Raw genomic sequence first — 23,853 nt, forward strand, 5'->3', positions numbered from 1 at the left:
AACCAAGCTCCTGAAGACTCCTATTAATCAAGCGTTTAGATAGCCACGATCAAATGTAGGGAATTAACAATGGAATTGCACAATTTTCGTTGCTGCGAGCCATCTTTTGAAGAAAGAAACAGTTTTAAAGAGAAAGAGACAACAACTGATACATCTATTGAACAGGTTTTTGAACGGAACTTTTTTATTTTTCTGTATTTACCTTTTTGCATGTAATTTCGCGATCTTGAACAAATAGGTTACACACAACCAAGAATTGGGGCTACTTTCGCACGGGCGTGGTGAAATATCGAAATCTCCGTATAATTTACTTATTTGCCTCAAGTCTGTAATATCTTCAAATAATAAAAAATATATGGTTGCAATAATAGATGTAATGATTATGTGTTCAACCAAATTTATGGGAAAAAGCTTATTCGACAGCTACTTTATCTTGTTATTAAAGTAAATGCATTAACAAAAAATACTTGTAAATAATTTATATACCAGCAAATGTAATTTATTGCTTCACACCAGTTTAAAATCAAATTAATCCAATTCAGTAAAATGTCTGATATTCAATTGTTCAAACATTATCAAGCTAATGCATTAATTCTCAATCAATGGCACTTGTATTTGTTTGATAAATTAGTATTGATTGATGACTTTTAAAATGGCAGGGCACTTGAAATTTACCTATTTGTGTATTTTTCTGCACCTAGCCCTTCTTAGGTCTATTTATGACATCAAACTGTGTTATTCTGTAACACTGGTGTGATTATGATCAAAGACTAGTGTTTTGAACAGGTTTTATCGTTGTTTCAAGTGGAAATATAACTTGCGAGGTATATAAATTAATAATGTTTTGTTAAGCAAAGACTTTAATATTACAATTTACATTTGTAAAACAAAAAATATAATTACCTTTCCCCCTAAATAAAAGATTTTAGGTACAGGCTATAGATGAATATATGCACTTTCAATCTTTCATGCACAATTGAATACTATAAGTGATACAAGTTGTTTTTGTTGTTGTTGTTTTCTGTTTACTTGCAGGCTTGGCGAAATTGCCGGTCCGCCGGTCCTGACCGGCAGATTTCAATTTGGTCCGGCAGGTTTAACAAGAATGTCGGTCCTGGTGACCGGCAAAATGTGAAATGATTGCAAACAAATCTTTTTTTTTCAAGTTGAAAATTCGAAGAGCAAATCGCTTACTACATCATGAAAATGAAATCGCTCGTTGTTTTGATGTTTGCTGTAGGTTTGTTACGTACAATTAGCAAATCCAACTTGTAACACAACACCTACTTTAAACTCGTTTGCAAAATCGCCAACTGCGTTCTAACAAAAAAGATCTTGATAGCTTTTACATATTTTTCGAGTAGGATAAGGACAATAAAATATGGTATCTCGATCAACACAACCATATGCATACGCCATTTTTCATAAGTGTAAAGAGTACAGTGCATTATGGGGCAGAGCTTTCATTGGACGAGCGAATTTAAATTTAGATTGAATGCAATACGATACATGTACAAAGAAATGTTTTTATTGCATCATATGCAGTGCCATGTAAAAAAACGTGCTTCCCGGGGACTTTCTGATACTGGTCAAAAATGAAAATGAATCTCTGTTAACAATTACACTGCGTTAGCATGTAAATAAATCGTCTTTTTTATTTAATTAATTACTAGTAAACGTTCTGAAAAATGAAATGCCTTAATCATTAAATGTCAGGTAAAGTGTTTTGTACTGTGCGCAGTATATTTTAACAGCCGCTCCAAACTGCAATCATATTAAAGTAAGAATGTTTAAATCGTTTCGAATAACTTTAATTTGATAATTATTCGGCTTGCACATACGTTATTGAAATTATCGCACCGAACCGTTCTAATAGGGAATACATGTAATAAAAACTGACACGCGAATTTTTCACAACATGATTGACATTACACAACCGATTAACACCAATTAGCTGCCAGTGTAACCTCTAAGCGATTAAAATCAATTTAACGGCCGGTTGAATAAAGAGATCAAGATGTGATCGCTGCCATTTTTGAATTTTCTAGTTAAGTTGTTGTTGCTTTACGGTCCGGCTAAATTTTCTCCGGACCGGCACATTTTCTGAAATGCCTGTCCGGATGACCGGCAGATTTTTTCTAATTTCGCCATGCCTGTACTTGAAGGTCAATTTAATGAAGAATTTATATAATTTAATGCAAATAATTCATTATTGACATATTAATTCAATACTTTCAAATTGTAAAGAAAGTAGATAATATATATTATCAAACATAAACCACAACTTTTCCTTGGTTACTCCTTAATCCCAGTCAATGGTGAAGTGACTTCTCCGTAAAATTTCACATTTGGCAAAGCCCCTTAAGGATAGTTAATGTCTGCTTTATAAAGGTGTGACATAAAGGGGTTGATCTCCACTGTGGGAGTGTTTTTTAGATCTCCCCCATAGACACCCAGGAAACGGACTCGAGAGCGTTTCAAATAAGCCTGAGGCTTTCTATGCAATCAAGCTTAAATATTATTAAATAGGTTTTTAAAAAAGAAAAAAAGGTGTGACATCAATGCTGCCATATTTTGACAAAACATGCATATGCTACATTATAGTCAGCAGAAAAATGTTAAAAGATCCAAATAGTAAAATGTTTTTATCTTTTTATTACATATGAATTGTATTGATCTCGTATAATTAATTTTAATAAATGTTACAAGACAAGGCTTCCCGGTGTGTATGCATATTTGCATACTCATAAGTAACAAACAACAACATTTTTAGCTCACTTTAGTTTGAATTGTTTTCTAGGTTCAAGTGGAAGAGTCAGTCAGAAAATGTTTCAGCAGTTTTAAACACCGATTAGAAGTGGACCAAGAGTAAGTGCTCAATAAGTAAATGGCTTTTTTTGTTCTTCTTGTTTCTTGAGTCCCTTAACAGTAAATCAAGTAAATCAAAGTAAATAAAAGGCTGGATGTTTAGGAAAAGAACATGTAACGAGTTATGACATTGTTCTTGTAAACGCTTGCTGGAGTGCACATGTATTTGTACGCATAACTTTGACAAGAACGCTTATCTCAAACCGATCGATAGTCCCACAGACGCACATGTTTTGCATGACTTCATATGAGGTAATGAAAACACTGGTCCTTCAATATTATCTTAATTTGTAATTAAATATGTAACTACTGCAATTATACACTGTGCCATTTAATCATTATTAGAGTATAAGAGCTCATTCTTCTGGTAAAATATCACAGACTGTAAACAAAATTGACCTAGTAACACCCTTTAAATTCACATAAATGTTTGCACAAATTGTATGAAGGCCTTTGCAATAATTGTGCATTCAAATGTATATTCATTTATGTCAAATTATATAACCCATCAGTGCTTTTGCTTTAGGTATTTACATAAAAGCTTTTAGGGGCTATTTCTTTTACATAATACAAAGTAAGTCATTAGAAAAGTGGTACATATATATACTTATAAATAAATGTGTTTAAGTTTAATGGGTAGTCTACAGATAGATTTTTACATGGGCTTACATAATATATCACAAAAATTAATGTTTTAGAGTAAGGTTTATTTATTTCTGTTGTATTAAGTATTTATGAAAGACAGTGTATTAAAATATTTATCCAATAAATATGACTTTTTTAGATGCATTTTGCCAAGACTGGAGAGAGACATGCATGTTGGTTTCCTTCTAAAAGGCTTGACTCACCTTTCTGAATCATACGAGGTTTGCTTTTTTACCTTTTTGTCCCCTACCGGTGAAACCGTAGGGGACTTATGGTTTGCGCTCCGTGTGTCAGTCTGTCCGTCACACTTTTCTGGATCCTGCGATAACTTTGAAAGTTCTTCATATTTTTTCATGAAACTTGAAATATGGGCAGATTGCAATATGAAGATTATGCAATCTTCATATTCATTTTGTTTCTACGTCAAAAATTGTGGTTGCTATGGCAACAAATATAATTAAAAAATATAAAAAAATAAAAAAAATACTGACAAGGGTGGAGTTTCACTGGTAGGGGACAATATTGCTTGGCAATCTTTTGTTATTACATGTAGTTTGTTATTTACGCTTTCCCACTCAAAAGCAAAGTAAAAATGGCTATGTGCAAACAGCATAAAACCAGAACAGCTTGCGAGTAACTCCCAGTCTGTTCAGGTTTTATGATGTTTGCTGCTCATCAGTATCTAAGGGTTGGAAATGAAGCCTTTTAAACTTGAATCTAATTAGAAAAGTCTTTAATTAAAGTAACTTTCTAAGGGACTACAAGTGCGTCAAAATACGTATCTAAGTGGTAGCGGATTAAATCAGGCGATAAACCTATAGCCATGTTAGCACTCTTGTTAAATGTGGCTGTGGATGTTTTCAGTGTCTGGATGCTAGCCGACCCTGGTTGTGTTACTGGATCCTCCACTCCCTGGAACTGCTGGACAAGCCTCTCAGTGATGAAACCATCTCCCAGTAAGACAGAACAAGAAATTTGCTACTGACATTATGAATTAATTTTTAGCTCACAACTAATTGGTGATTGATTATTTGTTAACTATGTACCGATTAATGAAGAACGTGTAAAAGATTAAAAGGTAATGAACAGAATTCTTGAAATAAACTAATCATTTTTAAACGCCCATTAAAAACGGGACACATTATAGTTTTATCCTTGGTGGGCATGCGGCAGGCGGTGGGCGGCAGCGCTCACTGCAGTGTCCGCTCTCTAATTCAAATAGATTTCATCCGATCTTCACTTGGTCAAAAGTTGTATCTAGACAATATATATGTCAAGTTTAAATATGGGTCATTCCGGATCAAAAACTAGGTCACAAGGTCACTCAGTGCATTTCAAGGATTAAGCATGGTGTCTGCTCTCTAATTGAAATAGTTTTCAACCGATCTTAACAAAACTTGGTCAAAAGTTGAATCTAGACAATATCTAGGTCAAGTTCGAATATGGGTCATGCCGGGTCAAAAACTACATCACCGGGTCACTTAGTGCATTTCAAGCATTAAGCATGGTGTCCGCTCTCTAATTGAAGTAGTTTTCATCCTATCTTCACCAAATTTGGTCAGAAGTTGTGTCGAGATATTATGTAGGTCAAGTTCAAATATGGGTCATGGTAAAGTTATCACATTGTCCAAAACCTTCAAACGGGTATATCTTTTGACAGTTTGGCACTCTTGTTATTTTTGCAATAATTTTAATTGCACATTAACCTTTATTGACATAATTACTCTTAAGTTAATCTTTTCTTTACATGTGCTTAACTTTGAAAATAAAATAACTGAAAATGTATTTCAATCATTTAACTGATCTTTTTACATTTTTAGTACATGCATTATCTGATATACAATATGTTTGTATCATAGTGTTTTGGCTTTTGATCTTAAAGATATAAAAAATTGTCTATTTTTTCAGGGTGGCTCAATTCCTTGGTAAATGCCAGTGTCCAACAGGTGGATTTGGAGGTATTGATACTTATATTGTTAGAGGTTTCATCTTAACTACAAGTTATAAAAAGGCATATTTTATATCTTGTAGTGTTAAATGTTAAGCATTTTTTTGTGAATGGTCACATTTTGTGATTGGTGTTGGATTTTATTAAACTTGTTAATTTAACCACAGTTTGTATAGAAATAATGCTGCTTCGTCCAAAGCCAATGGTCTCTTAAAAACAAGTTATTGATTAAACATGAATTTTCTCCTGTACTTAAAAAATGTACACATTGGGGCAGCATCTACCGGGTCGACAAGTTAATTACCGTAACAAGAAAAAGATTCATCTTATGATATATTCTTTATTGCTAATTCAAGAAAGTGATTTTAATGATACATGTAAATCTTAAACTCATATACCCAAATATTGAAATGCTCTATTTTTTGTACAAATGTGGGCTGCGCTCTAAGAAATTCAGCTGATGCATTTGTGGAAAGTACCATCCAAGATTAGCCAGTGTAGTTTGCATAATCGGGGATGGTTTGTTCAGTTTTTGTGGAATATTTTGTTTGCAGGAAGTCTTTTTAATTGAATTCCAGTCAAGGCTGATTGAGTTTCATATCTTTGCAAACATTCTCGCTCATTTACATAAAAATGTTAAAATCTAGACCTACAAAAAATGTTCACGTTTACGCTTGAAAATGGTAGAATCTTAATCTTTGAACACATTTTTCTTTAAAAAAAAATATTATGGTAGTAACCTGTTCAAAACTTTATTGCAAAAACTTCAAAATTGAAGAATCTTAATAATTAAAACTCTTTTCTCAAAAACTAAGTTGATCACTGTAACGAGAGCATTGTTCTATCTGTGTGACCCTAAGCTGACCATGTGTGTTGAAATTTACCTGCAGGTGGACCAGGTCAGGTGGCTCATCTGGCTCCCACTTACGCCGCAGTCAATGCCATCTGTGTACTCGGAACCGAGGAGGCGTACAGGATTATTGACAGGTATGGGAACCAGTCTGATGATAGGGTAGTTGTTATAAAAACGTGTGAACTTCACTTTGTGAAACAGGGTTAAATGCATGTGCGTAAAGTGTCACAGATTAGCCTGTGCAAAATGCACAGGGACGACTTTCTGCCTAAACTAGATTTTTGCTATGAAACGGAAATTACAATAAAAGTGGAAAGTATCACTCTGATTAGTCAGTGTGGACTGCTCAAGCTAATCTGGGACGACACTTTACGTACATGCATTAAGTTCTTTTTTCTCCAAGAGCAGTTTATGAGTCTGATGACTGGTTGAATTTGCAATTTGTTTAAAATGGTGATTACTTGCAATGTTAGTTATAATGATTCATGTAATAAGTCATGTTATCAAAATATTTTAAAAGTACAAATTATTTTTTGTCAATGGCAAAGTCAAGTGCTTATTTGTCTGTGTTGTGTCATAACCTTTTACTAGTGTACACAGTCGAATTTTAATTATTTCGAAGTGTTGACACCATGAAAAATACTTTGAAATAACTGTTATAATTAAGCAGCTTTTGGAGGAAGGATACGATTTATTAACATATCTTGTTTAAATATAACATTTTATATGTTTTCTTAGTAAAAAGATGTTAGATTCTGTAAGATAAGCACATCAAATAACCAATTGATACTGTAATTACTCTATGTTTTTGGACACTCTAAGTTTTCGGACACCCCTTTTTTTAGGAAAAATAATTATTTTTCGTGACTCTTAATTTTCGGGCACACGAGTTTTCGTCCATAATTAATGTCTCTAAGTTTTCGGACAGTATATTTTACAGCGCTATTTTACCAAATTTCGGTCCTGTTTTCGATATCTAATGACACTTCGATCATGGGGTTTTACAACCAGATTAACATCATAAAACACGGCAAGTGCATGCTTGAGGGCAACAGACCATTACATTTGCTTTATTGGGTAAATAACCTTGTAAACCGGTATTAAACAATGGTTTCCCCTATAGCATAAGCGTTATGACAATTACCAGGGATAATGCCAATTAACAGTTCAATTATCTACTGCAATGGTACTACCCCTTCTCAGTTAAATAACTGTGACAAATACTAAACGCCTCAAAGTGTGATGCACTCTATTGCAAGTTATACGAACAATGGAGGCTGTTAGACAACAACTTTCGGAAATGAACAAACAAAGAATTCATAGTTTGCGTTTATTACAGGTTCATACTAGCGAGTATTGATACCTCACATGCTCATCTTTGAACTCCTTGGTCAAAGTACAACCTTGTAGTAACTTTCTGTCTGTTAAAATCATTTAAAATGCAGTGCAAACATATTTAACTGTAATTTCTACTATACGGCATTGTATTTTACAAGCGCGTGCAATAACCGGTAGTCATTGATACAATTGACGCTATTTTCGGACACTTTAATTTTGGACTCTAAGTTTTCGGGCACCTGTATTTTGTGAATATTTTTCGTGTCTAAGTTTTCGGACACGAAATTTTTTTATTTTTTTTAAGTGTCCGAAAACATAGAGTGATTACGGGGTACTAAAAAATACTGCAAAACTGATGTGTTTCATTGGACACAAGCTTTTTTTTTATTTGTGTGGGTCAACTTAAAAATCAAATGTTCAACAAATATTTTCATTCAAAGTCTTGCAAAAAGTTCACAAAGTTAAGATCCAACAAATGTGACCAATCTTACTAATTAATGAATGTTCATGTCAACAAAATTAATTGAATATACAGTAACAAATAATTTGTATAAATGGATGACCGGGTTACATGAAATTTTATTGTAGTGTATTAGTTATTGGGCTGGAATTTAGAAATATGTTTTAATTTATAACTTTTTATATACGAGCAAATAAGGATTTTGATTTCTGAGATTGATTTAAACAAAGGGCATAGTTCTTTTCTAATGCGTCAATGTATAGCTTATTCACTAATTCCACAGATGGTGGCATTTTTGAAACAGGTTAACAAGCCTATAAGTTTTTATATGTTGGCTAACCTGCACATGATCTGTGAAATGTAGGCTAACAATCACTTTATCTTATGTAAGGTAGGCTAAATCATGCAGTGAATGGACCTCTACCCCTCACATTATCTGCTCTTTCTCCAGAGAGACCTTGTACGAATTCCTAATGAGGATGAGAACCAGCCATGGATCCTTCAAGATGCATGAGGGAGGGGAGGAGGATATCAGGTCTGTTGACACGTTTGAAGTCTCTTAGATATTAAAATTGAATTTAAGACCTCGCCTACTATGTTTTAAAGGCTTCATTTTCAACCCTTAGATACTGATGAGTAGCAAACAGCATAACATGTGAACAGCCTGAGTCTCAGTTATTTGCAGGCTGCTCTGGTTTATTTCTGGTTGCATGTAGCCATTTTCACTTTGAATCTGAGCGGAAAAGGGTTCAAATGAAATTATTTTCATTCGCAACATTATGCTTGAATTAAATTTGGAAGTTAATGCTGTGAAATCTTGCTTTTTTGGAATAGTCACAATGACTTTCATGATATGATCTACGTACTGTACATAGGGTTTGCATGTAAACATAACCCCAAATCTGTACCCTCTAATTGGTTTGACAGTAAATAATAACGTAATAAATTATTTCTTTTTATTCACGCTTAATTTGATGTTTTTAGGGTTTTTTTACCTCCGATTTTTGGAATTGTTTTTTCATCTTCGTTTAACGACAAATATCGTACAAATATACGTTATCAGGCATCTTAAAAGGGAACTTATTTGGGACAAGTTTGCTATTTGATTAATTACAATGCCTACTTAATCACCAACAAACACTGTATCAGTGAAGGAATGTTGCAGTCAGACATCCTCAAAAGTATTACATGCTTGCTTCCTGAATCCCTAAACACATCTTATTCCCCTCAACCAGTCAACACAATCTGGATGTAATATATTCTATTTCAGGGGAGCTTACTGTGCTGCTAGTGTTGCTAGACTGACCAATATTATGTCCCCTGAACTGTTTGACGGAACTCCAGAGTGGATTGTACGGTAATGGTGTTCACAACATGCAATACGTCAATATAAATTAAAATGTTTGACATGCAATAAATATTTTTAGCTCATCTATTTTTTGAAAAAAATTATGAGCTATTGACATCACCTTGGCGTCGGCGTTGGCGTTGGCGTCGGCGTCCGGTTAAGTTTTGCGTTTAGGTCCACTTTTCTCAGAAAGTATCAATGCTATTGCATTCAAACTTGGTACACTTACTTACTATCATGAGGGGACTGGGCAGGCAAAGTTAGATAACTCTGGCGTGCATTTTGACAGAATTATGTGCCCTTTTTATACTTAGAAAATTGAAAATTTTGGTTAAGTTTTGCGTTTAGGTCCACTTTTCTCAGAAAGTATCAATGCTATTGCATTCAAACTTGGTACACTTACTTACTATCATGAGTAGACTGGGCAGGCAAAGTTAGATAACTCTGGCGTGCATTTTGCAAGAATTATGTGCCCTTTTTATACTTAGAAAATTGAAAATTTTGGTTAAGTTTTGTGTTTAGGTCCATTTTATTCCTTAAGTATCAAAGCTATTGCTTTCATACTTGCAACACTTACTAACTATCATAAGGGGACTGTGCAGGCAAAGTAATGTAACTCTGACTGGCATTTTGACAGAATTATGTGCCCTTTTTATACTTAGAAAATTGAAAATTTGGTTAAGTTTTGTTTTTAGGTCAACTTTATTCCTACAGTATCAAAGCTATTGCTTTCATACTTGCAACACTTATTAACTATCATAAGTTGACTGTGCACGCAAAGTTATGTAACTCTGACTGGCATTTGGACGGAATTATGGGCCCTTTATACTTAGAAAATTGAAAATTTGGTGAAGTTTTGTGCTTTGGTCCACTTTACCCCTAAAGTATCATAGATATTGCTTTCATATTTGGAACACTCGCAAACTATCATAAGGGTACAGTAAAAGGACAAGTTGCATAACTCTGGTTGTCATTTTTACGGAATTATGGCCCTTTTTTGACTTAGTAACTTTGAATATATGGTTAAATTTTGTGTTTCGATCCACTTTACTTAAGTATCAAGGCTATTGCTTTCAAACTTCAAATACTTTCATGCTATCATGAGGTTACTGTACCTGGCAAGTTGAATTTTACCTTGACCTTTGAATGACCTTGACTCTCAAGGTCAAATTATTAAATTTTGCTAAAATTGCCATAACTTCTTTACTTATGATTAGATTTGATTGATACTTTGACAAAACTACTCTTACCTGACATACCACAATAGACTCCACCCAAACCATCCCCCGTGCCCTCCCCCCCCCCTCCTATTTTTTTTTTGTTTTTAAGATCATCTCACAAATGACCACCACACCCTCACACTACACCCCCCCCCCCCACCCCACCCACCCCCCCAATTTTTTTTTGAAACGGTTAAAAACACAAATATTTATTATTATTATTTTATGTTTGAAATACCATCCAACCATCGCACCCAAGAATCCACCCCCCCCTCCCCCCACCCGAATCCCCCCCCCCCCCCCTCAATTTTTTTTTTTTTTTTAAGATCATCTCACAAATTACCACCACACCCTCACACTATACACCCCACCCCCCCAAATTTTAATGCACCCGCAAGGCGGTGCTCTTGTTATATCTCCCACTATCTGTAATTAAGGGTCCAAAATATATTTTAGGAAATCACTTTTTCTAATATGTCTTTTAATTTTTCTGTCTGAAAGAATGCACTCTTTAGAAACGCTATGTTTAAGATAGTCATACTTTGAGGCCAAAGATTTCCAATTTTATTTCTGCATGCATTATAGCATTGATAGATTTTTTTAATGACACATATTTAATGTTTTGCGTCATAAAATGGTATGTGACCATATGACTAAAGGTCAAAATGTCAAAGATAAAACAAATGGCATTTATTGTAAAACAATTGCTCTACAATTCTTTACTTTTCCGATGCAATCAAGAATTGTTATAAAACTGCATTAATGTCCATTTTAAGGAGACTTTGGTCTAAACTTCAGTGATTTGTTTTATAGTAAAAAAAGACAAGCTGGCTCAAAAATGTCATCATGTATTCAATGAGCTTGATATTCAAGTACACAAATTTTACCTTTTTTTGTACTCATTCACATGTAAGAGCCACAATTCTACCTTGAAGGTCACTGTTGAAGATTGAAGGTCAAATGAAGGTCACTGCTTCTGTGCCAAAGTAGTATTTTGGGGTATTAATCACAGTAAAAACTCTTGTTTTCTTTAAAAAAGTATGTTGCATTTTTTTAGTTCTACAGATTTCCAAAATAATTTAACATACTTGATATGACAATCATTCATTGACATAATACACATAGTCATTAATATTTTGATTTTTAATTTCTTTTCAACCCCTTTAACAAAAGTCTAGATGATGCATTTTGCTTGGTGTCACTTAAAAACTCTGTATATTCCAGGTGTCAGACATACGAGGGTGGGTTTGCAGGCTGCCCAGGTATGGAGGCCCATGGTGGCTACTCTTTCTGTGGTATCTCAGCCTTGGTCCTTCTCAATAAGACCAACCTCTGTGATATACAAAACCTACTGGTAGGTGAACTTGTGTATTTGCTTGTACGTTTTCTTTGTCATTCGTTAACCTTTTAGCACTTCCTGAATTTACTTCCTGCTAAATAGTAATTTAATGAATTTCTCGAAACAAACTTTTGATACTGACTCCTATGTGGCTAACTATGTTTGTTTGCCACTGGCACAAAGACTCATTTAATTGAACTTTTATGCTATGTTTTAAAATTGCAATCAAATCATTGGCAAACTTCATATTTTCATTATTGGACTTGCGGTCAAATTGATATAAAGGATACTTGTTCATACATATCACTATACTAATGCCTTCACGTTTCTCCAGCGATGGACTTCCAACCGTCAGATGCGTTACGAAGGAGGCTTCCAGGGTCGGACCAACAAGCTGGTGGACGGATGTTATTCATTCTGGCAGGGCGGGGCCTTCCCACTCATACATATGGTCCTGTCACTGAAAGGTTCTTGTTCTGAAATGACTCTTTTGTAAAATATCGTAGAGAATGTTTGCTTTGACCTTTTAAGTTCCATTAAACGTTTGAACAAATGTTTAAAAGAAGGCAAATCACATTTACAAGTAATTTTTTCATTCTATTGAGTAGCCAATATAATTCAAAAATACTATTATCATTATTCCCCCACAAACGAAGTTTAGGGGGGTATGTAGGAGTGAGCTTGTCTGTCGGTTGGTCTGTCTGTCGGTCTGTATTAAGTGTCCGCTCTCTAATTCAAGTTGTTTTCATCAGATCTTCACCAAACTTGGTCAGATGTTGTATCTAGATGATGTCTAGGTCTAGTTCAAATATGGGGCATTAAACATTGAGCATGGTGTCTGCTTTCTAAGTCAAGTAGTTTTCATCCGATCTTCACCAAACTTGGTCAGAAGTTGTATCTAGATGATGTCTTGGTCAAGTTTGAATATGGTTCATGCCGGGTCAAAAACTAGGTCACGGGATCACTTAGTGCGTTTTAAACATTGAGCATGGTGTCCGTTCTCTAATTCAAGTAGTTTTCATCCGAGCTTCACCAAACTTGGTCAGAACTAGTATCTAGATGATGTCTTGGTCAAGTTTGAATATGGTTCATGCCGGGTCAAAAACTAGGTCACGAGGTCACTTAGTGCGTTTTAAACATTGAGCATGTTGTCCGCTGTTTTTTGTGAAGACAACATGCAAAATATTCTGTGTCCATGCGGCATGTGGGGGTATTCTTCAGGTCTGTGACAAAGCTGTAGTTTGTCCTTTATTGTGAAAAATATCCTTTAGATAGTAACATTGTGAATAACTGTCTTTTGGTAATTTGCAATACAAAAGTTGTGTTCTGATCATAGCAAATATGATTGTAGTCATGTTTTGCTATCATAGCCAACCAAGATTATCTGTACAGTTTGTGTTTCATCACAATCTGGTACTTATTCTCTGCTAGAGCTGATGATCTTAATTTCTCTTTTCATCAAAATTGGGATCTAATCTTAGCAGGAATCTCCTTTCCCACTTTTCAATAGCAGATTGATTGATTGAGCCTCATTCTGGGGAAACTGGGCTTAAGGCAGGTGTGTTAAGTGTCATCCCACATTAGCATGTGCTGTTTGCACATGTTAATTAGGGGCGACACTTTCTGTCTAAACTTGATTTTTGCTATGAGACTTTATTTAATTAAAAAATCCCTAAATGCGGAAAGTATGGTCCCTGATTAGCCTGTTCTTACTGGACAGGCTAATCTTGGAGGACATTTTAAGCATGTGCATAAAGCCCAGTTTTCCTATAATGAGCCTTAATTCTTGGATTGATTGCAGACAATGGTTCACTGAGTGCCGAGAGCTGGCTGTTTGACCAGAGGGCCCTCCAGGAGTACGTGTTGGTATGCTGTCAGTATCCAGGAGGGGGACTCATTGATAAACCTGGCAGGTCAGTGAATGTGATAAACCTGGCAGGTCACTGCATTTGATAAACCTGGCAGGTAAGTGATGTGATAAACTGGGCAGGTCAGTGTATGTGATTAACCTGGCAGGTCTGTGTATGGGATAAACCTGACTGGTTTGTGTATGGGATAAACCTGACTGGTCTGTGTATGGGATAAACCTGGCATGTCAGTGTGTGTGTGATAAACCTGGCAGGTCATTGCATGTGATAAACATGACAGGTCAGTGTATGTGATAAACCTGGCATGTCTGTGTATGTGATAAACCCGGCAGGTCAGTGTATGTGATAAACCTGGCAGGTCAGTGAATGTGAAAAAACCTGGAAGGTCATTGCATGCTCATTGATAAACCTGGCAGGTCAGTGTATGCATATTAATAATTTAGGCAGGTAAGTGTATACATATTGATAAACCTGTAATGCCAGTGTATGCACATTGATAAACCTGGCAGTGATCAACATTGTTAGTCAGTGCATGATCATAAACCTGGCAGTGATCAACATTGTTAGTCAGTGCATGATCATTGGTAAACCTGGCAGGTCAGTGTATGCATATTGATAAACCTGGCAGGTTAGTGTATGCACATTGATAAACCTGGCAGTTCAGTGTATGCATATTGATTAACATAGTAAGGCAGTGTATGCTCATTAATAAAGCTGGCGGGTCAGTTTATGCATATTGATTTACATAGTTAGTCAGTGTGTGCTCATTAATAAAGCTAGCAGGTCAGTGTATACATATTAATTACATTGAGAGTCAGTGTATGTACATTGGTAAACCTGGCAGGTCAGTGTATGCATATTGATAAACCTGGCAGGTTAGTGTATGCACATTGATAAAGATGGCAGGTCAGTGTATGCACATTGATTTACCTGGAAGGTCAGTGTATGCATATTGATAAACCTGTCAGGTTAGTGTATGCACATTGATAAAGATGGCAGGTCAGTGTATGCACATTGATTTACCTGGAAGGTCAGTGTATGCATATTGATAAACCTGGCAGGTTAGTGTATGCACATTGATAAAGATGGCAGTTCAGTGTATGCACATTGATTTACCTGGAAGGTCAGTGTATGCATATTGATAAACCTGGCAGGTTAGTGTATGCACATTGATAAAGATGGCAGGTCAGTGTATGCACATTGATTTACCTGGAAGGTCAGTGTATGCATATTGATAAACCTGTCAGGTCATTGAATGCACATTGATTAACCTGGCAGGTCAGTAAATGCATATGGATAAACCTGGCAGGTCAGTGTATGCACATTGATATATCTTGCAGGTCAGTGTATGCACTTTGATAAACCTGGCAGGTCATCGTATGCTCATTGATAAACCTTGCTGGTCAATGTATGCAGATGGTTTGATATACCTTTAACACCCCTAGTGATAGTTACAGACTGGATTTAAGATTCAATAACAAAACAATAGTTGTTAAGGTCGTTTCTAATATCTAAATTTATGATCGATTTACTTTGCTTTGACATGAAATTTGGTCGATTGGGAGAAATTATGCATATTAGTTGGATCTTCAGTGTGTGGATTTCTAAGTTTAGCCAAATACCTAAAAACTACATGTTCTATGTGTATTTGTTTGTTCTAACACTTTTCATGTGCACTTAACATGCACTTAAACAACAGCTATATTGAATTAAAACTTTGGACATGAACATTTGTGTTGTGGATGGGGGGACCCACACAAATCCACTTATATTCTTGTCAGACAAATGATATTGGTTTTGCAGTATTGATCACAAAAACACAAATAATTTAATCATAGACTGACACATTAACAATTAAGACAAAGGAAACATTTGACACCAATAAAAATATGTTTGTATTATAACAGTTACTGTTTTACTGCTAGTACACTCCTTAAAAATAGAAGTATTTTGTCAAAGAAGCACAGTTCATCCTGGTTCAAAAATGGTACTTAACCAAATTGGTCTTACAGTCTTTATATTAAAATGCTTTATAAAAAATATATATATATGAATGTACTACTGATGAAGGCTATGGCCGAAACATGTTTAGTACCTAAGACATTTTAATAAACAGTGATGTGTTTGTACGATTTATCTAATTATGCCCCCCTGCAAAGAAGAGGGGGTATATTGTTTTGCACATGTCGGTAGGTCGGTCAGTCCGTCCGTTCACTAGATGGTTTCCGGATGATAACTCAAGAACGCTTAGGCCTAGGATCATTAAACTTCATAGGTACATTGCTCATGGCTGGCAGATGACCCCTATTGATTTTTAGGTCACTAGGTCAAAGGTCAAGGTCACAGTGACTCGAAATAGTAAAACGGTTTCCGGTTGATAACTCAAGAACACTAACGCCTAGGATCATGAAACTTCATGGGTACATTGATCATGACTCGCAGATGACCCCTATTGATTTTCAGGTCACTAGGTCAAAGGTCAAGGTCACAGTGACTCGAAACAGAAAAATGGTTTCCAGATGATAACTCAAGAACGCTTACGCCTAGGATCATGAAACTTCATAGGTACATTGATCATGACTCGCAGATGACCTCTATTGATTTTCAGGTCACTTGGTCAAAGGTCAAGTTCACAGTGACAAAAAACGTATTCACACAATGGCTGCCACTACAACTGGCAGCCCATATGGGGGGCATGCATGTTTTACAAACAGCCCTTGTTTTATTATTAAAATAGCCTTTGTTGGGCACACAGAACACAAAGAGCAGTCTCCAGTGAGGCCCCAAAACAAATATTGACCATAAGGTCAGGAAAACTTAGTGTCTGTAGATATCACTAGCCCAGATGCAAAGTCATGAACAAAATAGTACAAGACTTGAAAACCTCACAAGCTAGGAGGGCAAGTATGCTCAAAATTATTCCCGTATCTCATGCTTTTAACTGGCCATATCTGAGTGGTTAACAGATTTTTGAAGACCACACTAAAGTGTGTTATGTTTTCTACTTTCCAGGTTTTGGAATATGCTTAAAATTACTTTTGAATCTAATTACTGGCTTTGTCTGAGGGCTGACAGATTTTGGTTGAAAAAATTAAAGTGTGTTATGTTTTCTATTGTTCAGGAGTCGTGATTTCTACCACACGTGTTACTGTCTGAGTGGACTGTCTGTCGCACAACACTTTGCTGGAGGAAAACTAAGCCATGTTCTAAATATTGGGCATGAAAACAACATACTTGTAAGTAGTATTACCTGCAATTAAAATATTGGGCATTAATATGACACAATATAACAGATATGCAAGAGTAGTGTACAAATGTTTAATGTTCAATGATGATATGAAAGTCCTATATTATATACACAATATAATATATATTCTTCTTATATCACGTTTTCGGTCAAAATTTTGAAGGCTGTGAGAGTTTGTATTCAATATCATATATTTATTGTTTTGAAGACCGATGTAACCTTGGATAATTTCACACAAACTGGAGTGAGATTATCAGGTTGCCAGTTACTGGTATTCTCACCTCATTTACAGCATTTAATGGAATAAACACATTCCTTGGTTTGTAAATTATAAGTCCTGCAACTTTTACTTTTTATTTGGGCCTTATCCATAATGCTGCTAAGAAAACATTTAATGAGATGCACTGAAAAATTCATTATCAAATCATGTTGTTTATGTGAACAACCTTCATCGAACTTTGGAGTTTGAGTTTGGTATGTCATCTACCATACATTTTTAACAATGATAAAGGCATAGAAGGGAAAGCGATTGTGCAATTATTTGAAAAAAATATGATGACTTTGACAATTTTATATTTCAATGAGTTTAATTCATATGCGTACAGTGTCATGTAAGATTAGCAGCCCACAACTGATAATGAGCAACGACACTTTCCACCAAATTTGATTTTTTTCTAACAAAAGACATTTTTTAAATGAAAAATTCCATTAAAGTGGAAAGTGTTGTCCCTGATTAGCCTGTGCAGACTGGATAGACACTACGCTCATGCATTAAGCCCCGTTTTCCCAGACATACTGACATTGATGTGATTTCTACTTGCAGAGAGCTACCCACCCAGTGTACAATGTGTGCGTGGACAATGTGGTCCATGCTGAGATGTACTTCCAGCAGCTAACACATCCTAAACACGTCACCACTGAATAACGGACTTAAATGCTATTCTTAAAAAATATATAGAATATATAGAAAACCAGTATGTTAATTGGACTGATTTATTGTAAATCCTCTTGAATTTGAAATCTTTAAATGTACTTAAATTTTTATTTTAAGTTTCCACTTTTTAGCTTTTGTGATCGGTCTTTGTCCGTTGTCTGTCCATCCGTCGTCCACATTTGGTTTGTAAACACTCTAGAGGCCACATTTCTTGTCCGATCTTTATGAAACTTGGTCAGGAGATTTGTCCCAATGAAACCTCGATTGAGTTCAATACTGGGTCTTGCTGGGTCAAAAACTAGGTCACTAGGTCAAAAAAAAGAAAAACCTTGTAAACACTGTAGAAGTCACATTTTATGCCCAATTTTCATGTAAATTTGTCAAAATGTTTGTCTTAATGATGTGTTGGTTGAGTTCAAAAGTGGTTCCGGTCTGTTGAAAAACATGACCGCCAGTGGGCGGGGCAGTTTTCCTTATTTGGCTATAGAGAAACCTTGTAAACACTCAAGAGGCCACATTTCTAGGTACAAATCTTACAAAAACTTTATAAACATACGTAGAATTAGCATTAGTTGCAAATGTTTGCATTGCAAAAAAAACATGCAAATGGACAGTACTCAATCAAAATTAATCATATGCTCACACTGCAAAAGTAAACAGAAGAGAACCAATCTAATATGCTCTAGAGTTCTGAATTTTCAACTACCGGTAAGCAATGAAAAAGGCCTTGTACATAAAAGTGAGCGAACTAGGGCCCTCTTGTTATATTTATTTGTATCCCTAATGAAGACATAGATTTTTTTTACTAGTATGCAGAAAACATCAGGAAATGAATGGGGACACATTTGGGGAAAACAAAAACTGTGTTCTATTATTTTTACTGTTTTAAAATATTGATCAACCATGGATACATCATAATAATAGCATTTCAACTAGCAATACTGTATGGTTAGGAAGGAACAAAAATCACTGTTTCTTGGCTGTGTCACAGATTCATTTGTGCTTTACTGGTCAGTGTTGTTGCTAAGCATTATTTGGTGTATATGTATCATTCCATATTAATTAATTTCTTAACATTCAAGGTTAAGTTATTGTACTTAATGCATAATATAGTTCACATCGTGTTACTGTTTTTGTCAATCATCTTGTTGCTTGATATCAACTGTTTTAATAAAATATGTCCTCTAAAACTGCTTGGAGGAAATAAAATCTGCAAGAGTGGTCCTAGAGTGACCCTATTACAAAATACATAGATTTCTTGTGATCAATTCAACTACATGGCTTCCCTTTATTATTCTCCCGCTATGAAAGTGGAAAAAAGGGCTTATAGTGTTAACGATTACTGCGTGTGTGATTGCATGCGTGTGTTTGTGTTTTATTTGCGTTGGACATCATGTATCTGGATCATATTAATGTTTTATGACATTATGGGGTTTCAAAATGATTTCTCCTTATATGTCTGTACTGAAGGTACATGTTCATGTCTGGCTCATTACTTTGTTGTGCAGGATGGGACTCCAATATAAACTATAGACCATAATGATCATCATACCAAGACGATGTGTCACATGCAACAATTGGTCTTTGATAAAAGGTCAAATTCACGGTAGCCACGAGTATTTTGCATAGACCTTATATGCATATATTGAAAAGAAATGTTCCTGTACATCCCATAACTTTATTTTAACAATCCTTTGGAAATAAATTTGCACAAATGGTTATCATTTCAATAAGATGTGTTAGTAGTTTTTGCATATTCGTGACATGTATAAATTAATGTGAAAGTACATGATCATGTCAAGCTCATGTCTATGTTGTTCATTATGGAATTTTAAATAAATTGTAACTAATGATCATCATTTTAAGACGGCGTATCACATGCAACGACCATATCCCTTGCTTCAAAGCCAAGGTTACAGTGGACACTTGTACTTTCCAATGTTGATACAGTCAAAGTACATGTTTGTGTCTGGTCAATAGCTTTGTGGCACATTATGGGATAATAAATTGGCAGAGATATTAACTTATCAGGACAATATGTCACATAAAATCCAGTTGAGTCCCTTCAAGGTCAATGTCACACTGGACACTTGAAGTTTGTGCATAGTGAATATATGGTAATAATGATAGTAGATGTTCATGTGACTTTCAAATCTATTTCTTCAAAGTGTATTGGCAAAATTTAAAAACAGAATATTTGTATGCATCAACTTTGGTGCCTGCTCAGGACATTTTATTTAGCATAATTATTTGACTATGAAGAGATTTTTGAAAATCTACATAAACTTCTGCTCCTTTTTTGAGCAGCCCAGGGCCATGTTGTATGATGTAAATTACATCGGCCGTTTTCATATCTTATCTGAACAGCAATACATGTATTTTGTATGGGCATTAATGGAAAAGATATTGTTCCATTTATTTTATTATTGAAACTGCATTAATGTAACAACGGGACAAGTTTATAAATTGAATTTTACATACTGGTAATGTGTTGATGTTATGTATTTAAGATTACAGATTTTGTATGAGTTTTATTATGTATTAAATACTAAAATATGTGTCACATAATTTAAATATGCTGATATTAATACAGAATTAATACAGAACTTCTTCAAAAGTAAATGATACAAAATTGCAAAGGATTGGGAAACAGTTTGTTAAGGGGATTACACAACTACTGGTAATCAAGACATATTGAGTAGTTATTGTCCCCTACCGGTTAAACCAGAGGGGACTTATGGTTTGCACTCAGTGTGTCCGTGAGTCTGTCAGTCAGTCAGTCAGTCAGTCTGTCACACTTTTCTGGATCCTGCTATAACTCCATAAGTTCTTCATATTTTTTCATGAAACTTGAAACATGGATAGATGGCATTATGGAGATTATGCACGTCATTTCATTTTGTTCCTATGTCAAAAATTCTGGTTGCTATGGCAACAAATATATATATTTTTTAAATCTGACGATGGTGGAGTTTCACCGGTAGGGGACCATATTGCTTGACAATAGTCTTGTAATTCATCACTTTACAGGATTGTGAACATGAAGCTTTATATGATATTTATATTGAAATTGTATTCAAACAATTAGCCAATCACATGGTCAGAGGCAGATATTTACAATGTGCAACATTACTTTTATATAATTGTAATGGTCTCAAAACGTTGGTAGTAATTAATTATACATTTTTTCTCATGAAGTGAGAATTTCACCTTCTGAAAAAAATCGTACCAGTTTAAATTGTAAGTTTAAATAATTGAACTTTTTCCCCCAAATTGTATTGTTTGTTGTTGTCAGTAAGTGTTTGACTAAAGGTGTGTTGTGAACATGTTGTGTTATTTTATTTGGTGCAAATGTACTTTCATGTTAGCTCTGTATTGCAATTAAATGTTCTTTCAAATGCCTTTGATGCTGTTGTTATTTTTGTGTTTATGCGTTTTTAGCTTTTAAACATATGGTACGAATGGGAATTAATTAAATGTTAATGTTGTAAGTGGCACTTTAGGTTTTTGCTATCAAAACTTTACATAAGAAGCAAACTGCAGGGAAGTTGGAGGCTAAAAACCTCAGTTTAAATTACGGTTGCTTACTAGAGTTAATAATCTTCAGGAGATGTATTCAACTTGCCATGTTCTAGCTTAATTGTCATTGAAATCTTGGGGGCAAGAGACAAATTTCAAATCTTTTTTTGCGCAGCTGTTTGACCCAGCTTTTCACCTATACTCACCTTTCACATAATGCCAGCAAACCCGAATGAATAAATTACATTGATTCTATTTGCTGCTTTGAGCAGCATCACCATGTCTTTGAAGGGCGTAACACTAATTAATGTAGGGAGCTGCGGACACGCATATTGGCCCAGTTACAGATTACGGGTAAATTCCATCCCCAGGACTTTCAGTTTGCTATAGTATAAATAACTTCAATTTTCTACCGCAAAGCATCATGGTTTGATGTTCAATTTACCAGATGAAAATTAGATCATTAAAGACTCGCGCGACGCGAAAATGGGTCTTGTGCAAAATGAAGCCAGCATAGCTCCAGACCAGCCTGCGCATCCACGCAGTTTCGCAAGGAAATGCATATTGAATAGGCTACTCAGGAAATACCACGAAACTTTCGTGCTTTTTTATAGCCGAAAGCGTAGCCCCTGACCAGATCGCGCAACTGCATATGCCATAAGACCAATTTGCACATGACGAGGATGTAACAGCGTTATTTCAATGTGTCGAAAGAAAACTGCGTCTTAATCAATCCAAATATCATGTATTTCGATGAGGAAGAAATAAGTTCATAATAAACCATGTGAGGACACACATGGTGTGATATCACGTAGTAAAATTTGTATTATCTACAAACACTAGTATGTGGTTTAATACATGGCACGTCATAACAAACAATTCATGTGGCGTATATGCAACAATTAAGTGAGAAAATTACACAATACATAACCCTTTTTTTTTTAATTGGTAACTTAGAAACGTCAATTTTCTACCTTCATTCTCAAGTCAGGATATACGCCACATATCTTTTTTAAATGAATTTTCTTGTTATATATAACATTGTTGTCAACCGATTTGTGTTTTTCTTTGCAAGCTTAGCTAATCCAAGTGGTTCACCAATACTAAGTGCATATTCTTAGAATAATATCTGACAACTGCCCTCCTAGAACCTTGTTAGACTGGGTCTGTAAACATAATTTAATGACCAGTCCCCACAAAACTTGTGACCAGACTAGGATTCAAACTCATGGGCCCCAGATTAGGGGTGTGACTTTGTGAACACCTTGAGAAAACAAAAATACTGCCCCCCACCCCTCATATGATTCATTCAAACTATTTTTTTTAAGGATCCAGCGAATCTTAAATTAATTTGTTATATTATCCAATCTGGATCTAGACAAAAAATAATTAACCATCACTATGACTATGAACTAATTTAAGAAAATGTAACAAGTTTCATATCCCTGAGAAAAATCATTAAAGGTGAACATTATCTTTGAGCCATGCATATCAAACTGAAATCCTTAGCTATAAGTGGCCAAGAAAAGAAACAGCTAAGATAGTAATCTGTATAGTGGGTGTTTCTGCATGTATTGCAATGTCCCTTGTCAAAAATTATTGCATCATACATCTTATCCTAAACCCAGGGCAGATTTACACAAAACTTCACAGGGATGTACCTCAAGTGACTCTCAAAGACTTGATATAGAGCCAAAAAATGTCTAAAATACAGACCCCGGGTTGCAATATTTGGACCTTTTCTTCTAGGTTTGTTTATAAAATGACCATTGGATCAAAACTGAACGCCCCCCTGAGGGCAAGTTATTTTCATAATAAGAATATTGTGGAAACTAAAGTCTCCAGACAAAATGGTTTGATTCGTTAAGTTCATGACCCATGAGTTACAAAAAATGTGCCAGTAACTTGTATATGTACTTGTGTATAGTTAAACTTCAACCAAACTGTAAAGCTAATAGCCTCTTGGTAGATATTTTGTGTTAAGGCCAGTATAGTAGTATATACCACTTCAATGTCAACATGTTATTCTGGCAATCTTAAACAAACATATGAATATGGAACAAATGTTGTATAAACACACTAACTTTATATGGAACCCATCAATGATTGTTTTCTTCAAAGAAATGTGTACGAAACAAGTTTACACAAAGGATACTTAAAAGTTATTTTCTTGCAAAACAAAACTTGTTCGTGTCTGTATCATTTTAGGAAATCTGCACTATCTAATGGGATTCTCAAACAGTGTTCTTGCTTGCGAACATTATTT

The 23,853-nt window shown here is 35.1% G+C and overlaps 1 protein-coding gene across 3 annotated transcripts in view; it reads left to right on the plus strand.

The window, feature by feature from the left end:
- The window catches only part of LOC127836481 (protein farnesyltransferase subunit beta-like), an 80,269-nt gene extending 58,799 nt beyond the window's left edge, over nt 1-21,470 (plus strand). For 2 of the 3 annotated variants that reach the window (XM_052363136.1, XM_052363135.1), the window contains exons 2-13: nt 2,801-2,868; nt 3,653-3,734; nt 4,378-4,469; nt 5,422-5,471; nt 6,352-6,448; nt 8,564-8,647; nt 9,383-9,469; nt 11,905-12,034; nt 12,354-12,486; nt 13,821-13,932; nt 17,009-17,123; nt 17,958-21,470. In XM_052363136.1, coding sequence (XP_052219096.1) covers nt 3,681-3,734; nt 4,378-4,469; nt 5,422-5,471; nt 6,352-6,448; nt 8,564-8,647; nt 9,383-9,469; nt 11,905-12,034; nt 12,354-12,486; nt 13,821-13,932; nt 17,009-17,123; nt 17,958-18,059 — 1,056 coding nt within the window. In that variant the 5' untranslated portion in view covers nt 2,801-2,868; nt 3,653-3,680 and the 3' untranslated portion in view covers nt 18,060-21,470. Of the gene's footprint in view, nt 1-24; nt 166-2,800; nt 2,869-3,652; nt 3,735-4,377; nt 4,470-5,421; nt 5,472-6,351; nt 6,449-8,563; nt 8,648-9,382; nt 9,470-11,904; nt 12,035-12,353; nt 12,487-13,820; nt 13,933-17,008; nt 17,124-17,957 lie in introns of those variants that run through there. The other variant, XM_052363134.1, reaches the window with a different exon arrangement.
- Nucleotides 21,471-23,853: the final 2,383 nt, after the last annotated feature.

The sequence above is a fragment of the Dreissena polymorpha genome, chromosome 6, assembly GCF_020536995.1.
Source record: "Dreissena polymorpha isolate Duluth1 chromosome 6, UMN_Dpol_1.0, whole genome shotgun sequence".
Lineage (NCBI taxonomy): Eukaryota > Metazoa > Mollusca > Bivalvia > Myida > Dreissenidae > Dreissena > Dreissena polymorpha.